Raw genomic sequence first — 14880 nt, forward strand, 5'->3', positions numbered from 1 at the left:
GGACAGGGGGCGGTTGGCAGGTGTGGTGCGAGGGGCAGGGGGCGGTTGGCAGGAGGAGCGAGGCAGTTGGCAGGAGCGGAGCAAGGGGCAGGGGCGGTTGGCAGGAGAGGCGTGCAGGCCAGTCGGGCAGGTGGAAGGAGGGGCGCGAGGGGCAGGGGGCAGTTGGCAGGAGTGGCGCGCAGGCCAGGCAGGCGGTTGGAAGGAGGGGTGCGAGGGGCAGGGGCGGTTGGTAGGAGCGGCGCGAGGGGCAGGGGCGGTTGCCAGGAGAAGCACGCAGGCCAGTCGGGCGGTTGGCAGGAGAGGCGCGCAGGCCAGTCGGGCGGATGGCAGGAGTGGCGCGAGGGGCAGGGGGCGGTTGCTAGGAGTGGCGCGAGGGGCAGGGGGCAATTGGCAGGAGTGGCGTGAAGGGCAGGGGGCAGTTGGCAGGAGCAGCGCGGGGGGCAGGGGCGGTTGCCAGGAGAAGCGTGCAGGCCAGTCGGGCGGTTGGTAGGAGCGGCGCGAGGGGCAGGGGGCAATTGGCAGGAGTGGCGTGAAGGGCAGGGGGCAGTTGGCAAGAGCAGCGCGGGGGGCAGGGGCGGTTGCCAGGAGAAGCGTGCAGGCCAGTCGGGCGGTTGGCAGGAGGGGCGCGAGGGGCAGCGGGACGGTTGGCAGGAGGGGCGCGAGGGGCAGCGGGACGGTTGGCAGGAGGGGCGCGAGCGGTCGAAGTGGAGCGCGTTGAGCGCCGGCAGCGCGAGCGGGAGGCGGCCGGGGAGCGAATCAGAGCGAGCGCGAGGGAGAGCGGAGCGAAACGACAGCGGCGGCGGCCGGCAGGCGGGACGGACGGAGGGAATTGGACGGGAGGCAGCGGAGCTGACGCCTTGCTCGGATTGAGCCTAGAAGAGGCCGACTTCCAGCGAGAGAATCTCCCGCCGGCCGCAGCAGTTAGTAAGTCGGTGGAAGTCTCTCAACCGGTGTCGGTGTAGCCGACCCGATGGAGGAATTGCGGCCTAGCGGCCCCGGTATCGCGGCGCTCTTGCCCCCGGGTTTGCACGCTATCTACCAGGAGTGCAGGAGGCTTTACTCAGACCAGCCGAATCCACTGCAAGTCACCGCCATCGTCAAGTACTGGTACGTTACCTCGACCGTCAACATCTCTCCCGCTTGAGCCCGTTTCCCGAGGCCCCATATCCAACAAGAATAAGTTACTTTAAATCAAGGCATCGCAACCGTTTTGATTTGAGGAATTTAAAAGCAGACTTTTATTTTTGTGTTGGCAAGTTAGATTTCCCCCCCCCCCCAACGATTTCCTTTGTACTGCACTGATTTCTTTGTTGAAATATTTATCGCTGCATCTAAGAAAAGTTTCTATCTTTTTGTGCTTGAATGCATAATGTTTACCTTTTTAATCTCAATCATTTGCAGCAAAGTTAGACGAAAATTTCTGCAACCATCAAGTTAAACCTTTGAGAAGAATTGGATCTTTACCATTAACACGGGGCTTTAAAGCAAACGTGTACTTATATTTGAATAGAAGTAAACTATTGTAGTTTTACATAAACATCTGAAGTTTGCTCTGCGTATTAGATTTTATTTTGTTTTGAAAGAACTTTTGTTTGTACCATTGAGCTTATTTCAAGACAAACTAGTCTTGTAAACTAGTAGTGTCCTAATAATAAAACGGGCTTTCGGATTTTCTAGTCTGTTTTTCTATTTTTAAAAAAGTGTTGTCAATGGGTGGATAAAGTGATTTTTCTGTTTTGAGTTTAATTCTTTAACTTAACTTAACCACCACCATCATAATTGTAACAAAAGTAAGTAATTTGTGAATTTAAAGATTAAAATTTGTGGTTTACTTTTTTCTCACTAGCAATTATCCAAATCTTCTAAAGAAGTTAACTTTCAAAGCATACTTTTGGGACTTTCAATTTGAACTGGTAAAACTATTAGAAACTTTTCTGTAATTTTGTTTTTTAAAATGGCAAATTCATATCTCAAAATTTAACTTGCATTAATTTAGATTATTGGGCAGTGTGTACTAGGTGTGATCGTAATTTGGTCATTTTAAATTTTGAAATCTTGAAACCATACACAAAGGACTAAGGATAAAATTGAGATTTCATAAAATTGGCTTTGAATTCTAAACTGCCATATATTTTTACTGACGTTGCAGCTGTACACGTTATTTAAATACCAATTTATACTTCTTTCTTTCTTTGGCCTCCTTGTCTACATTGTTAGAAAATAGCTAATCCCATGTTGTATGTTATACAGCACCTTTGCAGTTGATGGAGGGAAGAGTTTTGATGCATTTCAGTAGGTTTGCTTTTAACGTAGGGATCACTTCTGGCTTTATGTTTGGGACACATCTCCCTTTGCAGGTTAATTAAGGCATGTCCATGTGATGACAGATCTGGATCTCTTGAGGCATTCCATTTTGAATTTTATTCCCATAAAGCAAGACCTCCTACCTAGCATACTTCTTACTCTTGTAGTTTTGGGTAATCTTGTTCTTTATAGACAAAGGCATGAATACAACCAGAAAATGTTGGGAGGTTTTGATTATTTTGGAAATATGCTGATTTCACAACAATATTGTTGAATGTATACAAGAAAAATTCTGATGGAAGGTTCAAATCTAGTAACCTTTTTGTACATGTTTTGTCTCAATTTGTTTCTATCTGATTTTCCTCTTGCTGTCTGCTTTGTCTTTATCTTTAATGCTCTGTTTCCTTTTTCTCTTACCTCAAGGCCTAGAATGAGCACCTAGCTGCCAGACACCAAGGTCTTCCAGGTAGGGTAGTATAGATGAAAACTTTTTGTCTCATTCAAGAGACAGTTAGATGGCATTCTAGGGTATTGTAAGTTTTTCTGGATGGATGAGCTAAGATGGGCTGAATGACCTTCCTTGTCTTTTTTTTCCTGTATTGTTGTGCAATCTGAATGCTGTTATTGAGAAGCGTGGATGAGCTAACTGACCATGGCATCGTGTTACAGGAAGCCATTCAAGTGGGGGGGATCAAAAAGGAATGTAGTGGTGGTTGGGGACAGTATAGTGAGGGGGATTGACACTGTTCTCTATAGCAAAGAGCGAGAGTCCAGAAGGCTGTGTTGCCTGCCTGGTGCCAAGGTTCAGGACATCTGCTCAGGGCTGGAGAGGAGCTCACAGTGGGAGGGAGAGGATCCAGTCATCCTGGTCCGTGTAGGTACCAATGACATAACCAGGACAAGGAAGGAGGTTCTGCATAGTCCGTATAAGGAGCTAGGCACCAAATTAAGAAGCAGAACCTCAAAGGTAATAATCTCTGGATTATTACCTGAGCCACTTGCAAATTGGCATAGGGCAAATAAGATTAGAGAGATGAATGCGTGGCTCAAAGACTGGTGCAGTAGAAGTGGGTTCCGGTTCGTGGGGTAGTGGCACCAGTACTGGGGAAAGTGGGGGCTCTACCGTTGATACGGTCTACACCTGAACCGTTCTGGAGCTGCTGTTCTAGCGAGCCACATAATTAGGGAAGTAGAGAGTGCTTTAAACTAAATAGTGGGGGCAAGGGATCAAATTTGGGAAGATGTGGTAAATCAAAGAGTAGAAATGAGGCAAGAGAGAAAGATATTGATATGGGAAATGATAAACCATGACAGGAAGGGACAGAGAGTTCAAATCTAAGAATAAATCAGCAGTCAAGGCGAGGCGTTACAAAAATAATAAAAGGACAAAACTAAAGTCTCTGTATCTGAATGCACTTAGTATTCAAACAAAACAGATGAACTGTTAGCACAAATTGAAATAAATAAGCATGATTTGGTAACCATTACAGAGACATGGCTGCAGGATACATTGCTTGGGACTTGAATATTGAAGGGTACATGGCATTTAGGAAGAACTTCTTCTTTTGTTCTTTTCTTTTGGGCCTCCTTATCTCGAGAGACAATGGATACGCGCCTGGAGGTGGTCAGTGGTTTGTGAAGCAGCGCCTGGAGTGGCTATAAAGGCCAATTCTAGAGTGACAGGCTCTTCCACAGGTGCTGCAGAGAAATTTGTTTGTTGGGGCTGTTGCACAGTTGGCTCTCCCCTTGCGCCTCTGTCTTTTTTCCTGCCAACTACTAAGTCTCTTCGACTCGCCACATTTTAGCCCTGTCTTTATGGCTGCCTGCCATAAGCATGATTTGGTAACCATTACAGAGACATGGCTGCAGGATACATTGTTTGGGACTTGAATATTGAAGGGTACATGGCATTTAGGAAGAACAGGAAGCTAGGAACAGGTGGAGGGGTGGCTTTGTTAATTAATGATAGTATTAGCACATTAGAGAGGAATGATCTAAGTTCAGGAAACCAGGATATAGAAGCAGTTTGGGTAGAGATGAGAAATAATAAAGGCAAGAAGTCACTCGTGGGAGTGGTGTACAGGCCCCCTAACAGTAACCACACGGTAGGACAGAGTATGAAGGAAGAAATAATGGGAGCTTGTCAGACGGTATGGCGATAATCATGGGGGATTTTTATTTACATATAGACTGGAAAAATCAGATGGGCAAAGGTAGCCTAGATGTTCATCAAATGTTTTTGGGATAATTTCTAAGAACAGCACGTTCTGGAGCGAACCAGAGGGAAGACCTGGTATTGTGCAATGAGATAAGATTAATTGATGCCCTCATTGTGAAGGCACTCCTAGGTAGCACAGATCATAATATGATTAAATTTTACATTCAGTTTGAGGGAGAGAAGAATGGGTCCAAGACGAGTATTTTAAACTTATACAAGGGCAATTAGCAGGGCATGAAAGCAGAGCTAGCTAAATTGAACTGGCAACTTAGGTCAAGGGATAGGTCAATAGAGATGTGGCAGACATTTAAGGGGATACTTCAGAATACACAGAATAGATACATTCCAACGAGAAAGAAAAATTCCAAGGGTGGGGCCCACTATCCTTGGTTAACTAAAAAAGTTAAAGATTGTATTTACTGAACCCGGGTCGCTGGAGCTGTGAGGCTGCTGTGCTAGCCACTGTGCCGTATTAGTGTGAACACTAGGATGAAGAGCCCAGTACATTGCTCCCTAAATCTTGCACATAGGGACGAAAGCCAGATTGGAATTTCCAGAGCTGGCAGCTGTTCAAATGCAATTAAAAATAAAAATGTAATTACTATTTGTGCAATTTGGCTCTTGAGCAAATGTTGTAAGTCACAGCAGATGCTGTCACTGTACCATTGAAAGCGAGACTCAGGACAACATCTTGTAAAATGAGTTTGGAAGTTTGAACAAAAGGTGGCAATTTTCAGATTAAACTCAAGATATTCAAAAGTAATGTAGGCATATGGCTGATGACAATGGGGATGGGGGAGATAAAACAGTAGAACAATTAATATCTAGATTCGTTCAGATCTACATTCAAGGCTCTTAATATCTGATATTTTCTATGCTGTGCCAAGAAAGTGATCAAAAGAGAGAAAATAGAATATATTTCTTGCTAGTTTACTCTTGTAAGAACAGATTGAACTTTTACAAGTATGTAAAAAGGAAGAGATTATCAAAAGTAAATGTGAGTCTGTTAGAAGTGAAACAGGAAAAATTATACTGGTGAATAAGGAAATGGCAGAGATGCTAAACAAATATGGAGAGATACAAGCACTGAAATAGGCCCTTCGGCCCACCGAGTCTGTGCCGACCAACAACCACCCACGTATACTAATCCTACGTTAATCCCATATTCCCTACCCCATCCCCACCATTCTCCTACCACCTACCTACACTAGGGGCAATTTACCTATCAACCTGCAAGTCTTTGGCTGTGGGAGGAAACCGGAGCACCCGGCGGCAACCCACACGGTCACAGGGAAAAGTTGCAAACTCTACACAGGCAGTACTCCGAACCGAACCCGGGTCGCTGGAGTTGTGAGGCTGCGGTGCTAACCACTGCGCCACTGTGCTGACCCTGCCTTCGCAGTAGAAGACATAGAGAACATATCAAAGTATGAGTGTGTTGGAACTTAAATTAATTAATATTAGTTAAGAAAAAGTAGAGGAGAAATTAATGAGACTAAAAGCCAATTAAATCCCCTGTGCCTGATGGCCTCTATCCTAGGGTTTTAAAAGAGGTGGGTTCAGTGAGCATGGATGTATTGGTTTTGATCTTCCAGAATTCTCTAGATTCAAGAGTAATCCCCATAGAAACTTAGCAAATGTGACCCCGTTGTTCAAGAAAGGAGAGAAAGAGAAAATGGGGAGCTATAGGCCAGGTAGCCTGCCATCAGTAGCAGGGAAAATGCTAGAAACTATTCTTAAGGATGTGCTAACAGGGGACTTATAAAATCACTAGGATTAGGCAGAGTCAGCAGGGTTTTATGACAGGACTATTATGTTTGACAAATATTTGAGTTTTTAGAGGGTGTAACTAGCAGGATAGGTAAAGGGAAACCGGTGGATGTGGTATATTTGAATTTTCAGAAGGTTGTCGATAAGCTGCCGCATGATAGTTTGTTAGTGAGAAGGGCAAAAAGGTTGCTCAAGTCATTGGGCAAGAACATGGCAGATGGAGTATAATGTGGGGAAGTGTGAAATTATCTACGTTGGTAGGAAGAATGGTAGAGAAGATTAAAACAGTGTGAAACTTCTAGATGTTGATGTTGAGGGAGACTTGGGTGTACTCGTACAAGGAACACGATATTGATGGTGGAGGATGACCATATTGAACATGCTGGTCCCTTTAGTTAACCAGGACTTACTTCAGTGTTAATAGGGAGCAGGTGACACTCATTGCAGTTTGTATTTAAGGGCTGGGTTTTTCCCCAGTCAGGGAGTTGCTTTTGGACAGGGAGTTCGTCCAGAAGGGAAGAGTGGGAACTGCTATTTGTATTGAACTGTGGATTGAGAATAAAACTGTTGTGGATCAGATTCTGCTTCCTGATTTTGGTGCATGGATATCTGCCAGTTGAACATAGGATTCAGTGATGGTAATGCTGTTGAATGTTAAGGGGAGATGGTTATATTCTGTCTTGTTGGAGATGGTCGTTGCCCGGTACTCGTATGGCGCACATGTTACTTGATGTGTGTGTCCAGGTCTTGCTGCATGCGGGCACAGACTGCTTCGGTATCTGTGGAGGTGCAGATGGTACCGAACAGTGTAAACATCCTCACTTCTGACCTTATGTTGGAGGGGAGGTCATTGGTGAAGCAGCTGAAGATGGTCGGGCGTAGCGTAGAGGTATGCAAAGGAAACCCAACGCGAGCCCGAATTCCGGACCCGGATGTTCGACCTGACCCGAACCCAACCCATCGTTGGGACCGGTCGGGTCGGGTGGCAGGCCGATGCATCAGCACGTGGGTAAAGGCCTGCTACCCGACCTGACCCCAATGGGATCTGATGGCATGTGTCAGTTTTGGGTCGGGCTTCCGGGTCCAGCATTCGGATTTGGGTCGGGTCTCCTTTGCACACCTCTAACGTAGCGCACTACCCTGAGGAACTTCTGCAGTGATGTCCTGGGGCTGAGATGAATGGCCTCCAGCAACCACAACCATCTTCCTTTCTCCACTGGTTGAAGTCATACCGAGCAGAGTTTTCCCCGCTGTCCATTGACTTCAGATTTGCTAGGGATGCTTGGCACTACACGCGATCAAATGCTGCCTTGCTGTCGAAGTCAATTATTCTCACCTCTGGAATTCAGCTTTTTTGTCCATATTTGGACCAAGGCTGTGGTGAGGTCTGGAACTGAGTGGCCGTGGTGGAACCCAAACTGATCATTTGCATAAGACTAAGGAAGTCTTGCTGCAATTATATAGGGCTTTGGTGAGACCACACCTGGAATATTGGTCTCCTGCCTAAGATGGGATGCACTAGATTGATTCCTGGGATGAGAGAGCTATCCTATGAGGAGAGATTGAGTAGAATGGACCTATATATTCTGGAGATTAGTAGATTGAGGTGTGATCTCATTGAAACTTATAACATTCCTAGGGGACTTAACAGGGTAGATGTTAAGATGCTGTTTCCCCTGGCTGGAGAGTCTAGAACTAGGGGTCATAGACTCAGGATAAGGGACTGAAATTAGAAATTTTTTCACTGACTGGGTTGTGAATCTTGGGTATTTTCTACTCCAAAGGGCTCTGGCTGTTCAGCAATTGGGTATATTCAAGATTGAAATCAGTAGATTTTTGAGCACTAAGGGAATCAAGGGACAGGGCACGAAAATGGAGTTGAGGTAGAAATTCAGCCATGATCTTATTGAATGGTAGTGTATGCTTGAGGGCCAGGATGGCTTACTCCTGTTATTTCTTATGTGCTGTCCTTAATCCATAGTATTGTTTATTTGCTTTTATTTAGTCTTGTGGAGCGAGGAAAAACTATTTCAATTCATTGTATGGTCTTAACTTAAGTATAGCTTTTCTAAATTTAGGTTTGTAACTTTTATATATGTGCATTACATTCTAACTAACTTTTTAGATAGAAATTATTCATTTTATCTTATAGATCCACACACATGGTTGTTGCTGTTTCATAACCTCAGGCTACTTGATTTCTGAGTGCTTTCTGCATAGTACAGAGTAAATGTCTTCAATTAAGACTGTTTATTTTTACATGTAACTAAAATCTTACTAGTGTTTCTGTCATAACTCAGGACATTTGATAAATCGGGTTATTGTGGTTCTGAAGGTAGTTGTGCAATCATGGAGTATCTACCTGGAACTCATTAAATCTGCAAGCACAGATATCTGAGATTTTCAGATGGAAGTTTATGATTTGATTTAAAAAACATTTTTTTTTATAGCTCCAGCTCAGTATCGATCTTTACAAATTCCATCAGTAGTAATAAAAACCAAAATGACGTGACATTTAAAGTTGAAGAATTTTTCCAGTTTTGGTATGAGCCAACCAATATGTGGCCATGTCCAGGAATGGATTGATTCAGCATTGTAGCTCTTTGGATTCAGGCACCTCATTGAGAAACTAGCATTGTACGTGTATGTGAATAATTTTATGTGCGTGTCTGTCTGTAATATAGTATCAAACCAAAATAAATGCATGTTGATCTAAATCACCACCTATTCAAGAATCTCTGATTTTCATTATTTAAGAATGGAAAAGATGATTTCTTGATGATGAAACCATCTTCTGCTGTGCGGTTAATTTCATAAGGTGACTATTAACTCATTGGTAGGACTGTTCTACAAAGCTTATATCTGCATTTTACATTATCTTCCTAGTGTTGATGCAGTTAAAGCTGTGCAAACTATTAGATCAAATGAAGATTGCTTATTCTGTATCAGAGTCCAGATTACTCTGCTTTTGTTCAATCTAGATTTTGATGGATGTAGTTAGATTATTAATCCACTTAAACAGGGGTTTCCAACTAATTGGAGCAGTGGACTGGATCTGTCTTCCATAACTAGTACGTGGATGATATGGGACTGATTTTGGCCCCATGCACAGAATGAAATTGAGGCTCCCACTTCTACATGTTGAAATCCACTTCAGTCAAAGCGCAAGACACCAAAGTAAACAATTTATGGGGTGGGGGTGGGGGGGGGGGGGGGGGGGTGTGGGTGGTGTTGTCAATGCAGGAGGCAGGCTTTCTGTGCAAGATTGGTACAGGTTGATTGACTGTGTGAGTAATCATCAAAAAGTTTAATTGCAGTCTATTTTTTTGGACAATTTGTAAAATTGCTAAGAAGCTACTTTTCATATACATATTTGTCAGTTTTTGTGTTAAGACTTTCAGTTACTAAAATAGAAAAAAAAGTTTACTGTTTTAGTATTATGTTTGTATAGTCAAGTTAAATGTTGTAAAATTCACAAAATTAACTTTTTAATTAAAATATCCATATCTTAATCAAGCTAGATCAAGGACAAATAAGCCCCTGTCCAACACCATTCCTCATCATGGCCGTGTACAACTCTCTCTTTCATTGCAGCCTATTGCCCCACATTCTCTCAATCATGAGGAAAGAAGTTGTACCCTTCTACACATTTGTAATTCAATTGTAATACAAACAAATGTCCATGAGAATCACATAGCTCAGGAAACACCAGCTGCCATCTCCTGTATTGATGTTTATGAGTGAAGACTGAAGTAATTCAGGAGCTAGTCTCATGTCCAGCATGTGTCTGCTCTTGTATCCAAGTGCAAAAAAAGCAGTGGGACTGGGTGAGAAGAGTTGAAAACTTGAAAATTTTGCTACTTTTATGTCTGACCAACTCAAACTGCCACCTCACCACTTGGTATTCGTGATGAGCAATGAGAGTACAATGTGGGAAATAGGGGAATGAAAGCCTGTAGGCTTTGTCTAAGGCAACAGCAGTCCAGTTGAAATGGCCACTTGAGTAAATTTGACCTGTGGGCTGCTGCTACATCTGAACATTCTGCAGTAATGTTAAAATTCAATGTATAACCGTGTCAAAGTTCTGCAATAGTCTTCTGTCTCTGGAACACTTTCAGACAGCCTCATCATTTGAAACTACTACTTACACTTTGAAGTTCTTATTTAACTAGGATCGCTAAAGCTTCAATGGCTTGTGCCCAAACTAAGACCTGTGATCCCTTTTTCTCTGGCTTCTGAAGCCCTGGGAACTAATTTTTTGTTTGCACTTATTTCTTGATCACTGGTTTGTCCTGTTTGAATTTTGTGGGCCTGGAGGTTTGGAAAGGGCTGTAGTTAGTGCAGTTGTCTCATTAGTGGAGTATATCCTAAATCAGAACAGCAAAGTCTGTTAGCTGCAGTTAAATACATGTATAAATTAGTGGGGTATTTTGTGTGGCCTGAGAGGTTCTGTGGTAGACATGTAAGTGGCCCATCAAAGCAAAAAGCTTCAAAATCTCTCCCCAACCCCCAGTATCTATGGGAAATTTCTGTTTTGTCTTTTGGTATCTTGATGACATTTCTTGAATTTATCTGCATTAAACTGATTTTATTACAGTCGCTTCTTCCTGTAATCTGTTATAGCTATTATACAAAAAAATTCTATTGAAATAAGTACTTCTGGAGCAGATTTTCTCTCCTCCTTTCCTGTTGCATGCATTATGAATTTAGAGTGTTAGGTGCAAATCTTACTGAATAATTAATCTTTCTGGACTAATTGAAATTATTACATTAATGTGTTATTGACATAGGGAATATTATGATTGGTTAAGCTTTGTACTTTTTAAAATTTGCCTGAATAGGCATTATCTCATCTTAAATGTCTTTCTCCTCACCCCCAAGCCAGTCCTTTCTTTTTTTGGCTCCCTGTTTTCCCCCCCCCCCACTGTGCCTTATCAATCACATTAGCAATCAACCAACATTTAAACTTGAAAATTGTGCCTACTGCTACAAAGGCCATTCTGAGTTGTCTTTTTTTTCTTTCTCTGAAGGTTGGGAGGACCAGACCCACTGGACTACATCAGCATGTACAGAAATCCAGGGAGCCCAACACAGGATGTTCCAGAGCACTGGCATTATGTCAGCTTTGGTTTGAGTGACTTATATGGTGACAATAGAGTCCATGAGTAAGTACTATAAAAGAAAAATCGCAAATACTGGAAATCTAAAATAAAGGGAAAATTATTAAGGGTCCGATCCAAAAATTAGTTTACCTTACAGCTGCAGTATTTCTGTTTTTTATTTTGAGTAAATGCCATGATGGGTTAGAAATGTGGAAGTTCTGCAGCATATACATTTTGTGTAGGAAAAAAAAAGTCCTGAAAAATGAAAACTAATTTGTCTGTTTATATGTTCTTTAAAGATGGTCAGTAACACAAATTGGTACAGAAATGTATTTGATATTAATGATGTATATGCAGCTATGCAAGATCCTAAAAGTGATTCAACATATTAACATCTTTGGTTATTTTCTCAAAAGTTGCTCTTGTGAAAAGCCTTTAAATCAGATTTGTATGTTGCTGATTACAAAGAAACCTCAACCTAAATGTAATCTGAGCATTAGCTCCTTCATGTCTGAGGTGACCTATGGAATGGGCTGCCACCAAGCAGAGTGAGTGTGAACTTTAGAGGCTCTCAAAAACAAATGGATTGAGTCGTAATTTAACAAGGACTTCACATGCCAAATAGACAGCTTGGTAGGAGGAAGATGAAAATGGTCCGAGTATAGATCACACATGAAGTTGAAAACGTGCTCAGATAAAGGGCCTCCTTTCGTCATACATTCTTATATTGACTCCACTGGCCGAATGAATTGTGCTGTAATAAGGGAAAGAGAAATTAGAGGTAACTGTTGGATGATTTTTAGTTTGTCTTTTCTAGCTATCCCTCCAACCCCCCCCACAAACCCTGCTTAGATGAGGTCAGAAATTTACCTTTAATTTTTTTCTCCTCTTCTCTGCAAAACAGACAAGTATTCCAGTTATTGTTAGAACCAAGGCAGGAGAAGTGCACTCTGTTTTTCTATTTCCACTTCTCCACAGGTCACAACATATTTATATATATTTTTTTAAAAAAAGTCCAACATCTATGGAATCACTTCAGTCTTCCAATGAATCCATCTCCACAATTCTAAAACAAGTCATCAAAAATTTTTAAAAAAGGAAGCACTTTCACAGACCCAGTTACCAATGCGACCAATGATATACTCTATTTTAGTTTCAGAATAAAACCCAACAACCAGATTTCTTTAATAAACAACAAAAGTATTAATTTATTATAAGATATGTTATGTTCCAGATGGCATACAGCCTGGCGTCAAGAGTACACATAGATGGGTCACTGGGATCTTATCTGGATCAGTTCCTTTCAGGCAATGTTGAGAGGAAGCCTTGCAGAAGTTTTTCAGGAGAAATGCTGCTTTGGTTTCTCTATTTCTTACATTCGAGTCTCAGGAATTTTTGAAAGAGGTGGAGAAAAGATGAATGGTCTTCTCTTTTAGAAGGTTGACCGCCAGCTGATTCAAAACAGCATTCAAAAATGAAAACCAGTCTTGAGCATCATAAATCTTGACATGTTACATCTCTTGTAAACAGTTCCCATAGTCAGAAGGCACCTGTTGTTTACTTAGCTGAAGACAGGTGACATCCAGTAAATGATGTTTTTAAACAGAGTCCTTCCAGTGACCCTTTTTTTAAAAAAAAAAGTCCAGCATCTATGGAATCACTTCAGTCTTCCAATGAATCCATCTCCACAATTCTAAAACAAGTCATCAAAAAATATAAAAAAAGGAAGCACTTTCATAGCGTTATCAAAACATATTAAATTCCCAGGTATGATATAGCTTCGGTCACTTTTGGCCATGTGCCTTTTTTTGGTTTTGAAACTCATTTTTGAGAACCCGATTAGGATTCCTTTTTGAGCTAGAGAGACTTGCAATTAAGTGGCACAAATTTAAATTCTTTGATATTTTAGAATGACAGCTGTATTCTGCAGTTCTAGTAACTGTATTCAGTTGTGTTTCTGCAGGTTTTTTAGAACAATCCTTACAGCTGTGAATGAGATTATTGACTTTGCTACTTACGTTGGCAATTTATAGCTTCCCTGAATTGCAACGCCTTTAACAAATTGATGATTTTTTTTTGCTTCTCTCCAGAAGAGGTTAGTTCTTGCTGAAATCTAGTTCCATGAGTGTTAAAGGTCTTCAGGTACCCTCATGACTATTTTTTTGAGTGCGTCTAGACACTGACTATTAGAAAGCTGTTCCACTGTGAAGGGCATTATGGCTGACCCTGATTCTATCCTAATCTGACTATCATGTGCACGCATTTTTCAATAGGAGTAGCAGGTTAGTAGTGTGGGATGGGAACGTTTTTGTTTAATCCCCTGTCCCCTCCAATTCCCTTCCTTTATAAGCGGCACTGAAGCAAATACAGGATTTCCAATTGAAATCAGCATAAGAGGAAAAGTTGAAAGCAAATTATTAACTAACTTCTTCTTTGGCCTCCTTGTCTCGAGAGACAATGGGTGAGCGCCTGGAGGTGGTCAGTGGTTTGTGAAGCAGCACCTGGAGTGGCTATAAAGGCCAATTCTAGAGTGATGGACTCTTCCACAGGTGCTGCAGATAAAATTGGTTGTCGGGGCTGATATACAGTTGGCTCTCCCCTTGCACTTCTGTCTTTTTTCCTGTCAACTGCTAAGTGTCTTCGACTCGCTGCACTTTAGCCCCGCCTTTATGACTGTCCGCCAGCTCTGGCGATCACTGGCAACTGACTCCCACAACTTGTGATCAATGTCACAGGACTTCATGTCGCGTTTGCAGACATCTTTAAAGCGGAGACATGGATGGCCGGTGGGTCTGATACCAGTGACGAGCTCGCGGTACAATGTGTCCTTGGGGATCCTGCCATCTTCCATGCGGCTCACATGGCCAAGCCATCTCAAGCGCCGTTGGCTCAATAGGGTGTATATGCTGGGGATGTTGGCTGCCTCGAGGACTTCTGTGTTGGAGATACGGTCCTGCCACCTGATGCCAAGGATTCTCTGGAGGCAGCGAAGATGGAATGAATTGAGACCTCGCTCTTGGTTGACATACGTTGTCAAGGCCTCGCTGCTGTAGAGCAAGGTACTGAGGACACAGGCTTGATACACTCGGACTTTTGTGTTCCGTGTCAGTGTGCCATTTTCCCATACTCTCTTGGCCAGTCTGGACATAGCAGTGGAAGCCTTTCCCATGTGCTTGTTGATTTCTGCATCGAGAGTCAGGTTACTGGTAATAGTTGAGCCTGGGTGGGTGAACTCTTGAACCACTTCCAGAGCGTGGTCGCTGATATTGATGGATGGAGCATTTCGGACGTCCTGTCCCATGATGTTCGTTTTCTTGAGGCAGATGGTTAGGCCAAATTCGTTGCAGGCAGCTGCAATCCTGTTGATGAGTCTCTGCAGACACTCTTCAGTGTGAGATGTTAATGCAGCTTCATCAGCAAAGAGGAGTTCCTTGATGAGGACTTTCCGTACTTTGGTCTTCGCTCTAAGACGGGCAAGATTGAACA

At 42.6% G+C, this 14880-nt stretch overlaps 1 protein-coding gene across 5 annotated transcripts in view; it reads left to right on the forward strand.

Moving 5' to 3' along the window:
* The first annotated feature begins 673 nt into the window (after positions 1-673).
* The window catches only part of sufu (suppressor of fused homolog (Drosophila)), a 225435-nt gene continuing 211228 nt past the window's right edge, over positions 674-14880 (forward strand). For 2 of the 5 annotated variants that reach the window (XM_068053061.1, XM_068053063.1), the window contains exons 1-2: positions 677-1107; positions 11323-11457. In XM_068053061.1, coding sequence (XP_067909162.1) covers positions 971-1107; positions 11323-11457 — 272 coding nt within the window. In that variant the 5' untranslated portion in view covers positions 677-970. Of the gene's footprint in view, positions 1108-11322; positions 11458-14880 lie in introns of all 5 variants that reach the window. The other 3 variants (XM_068053060.1, XM_068053059.1, XM_068053062.1) reach the window with 3 other exon arrangements.

The sequence above is a fragment of the Heterodontus francisci genome, chromosome 20 (genome assembly GCF_036365525.1).
Source record: "Heterodontus francisci isolate sHetFra1 chromosome 20, sHetFra1.hap1, whole genome shotgun sequence".
Classification (NCBI taxonomy): Eukaryota; Metazoa; Chordata; class Chondrichthyes; order Heterodontiformes; family Heterodontidae; genus Heterodontus; species Heterodontus francisci.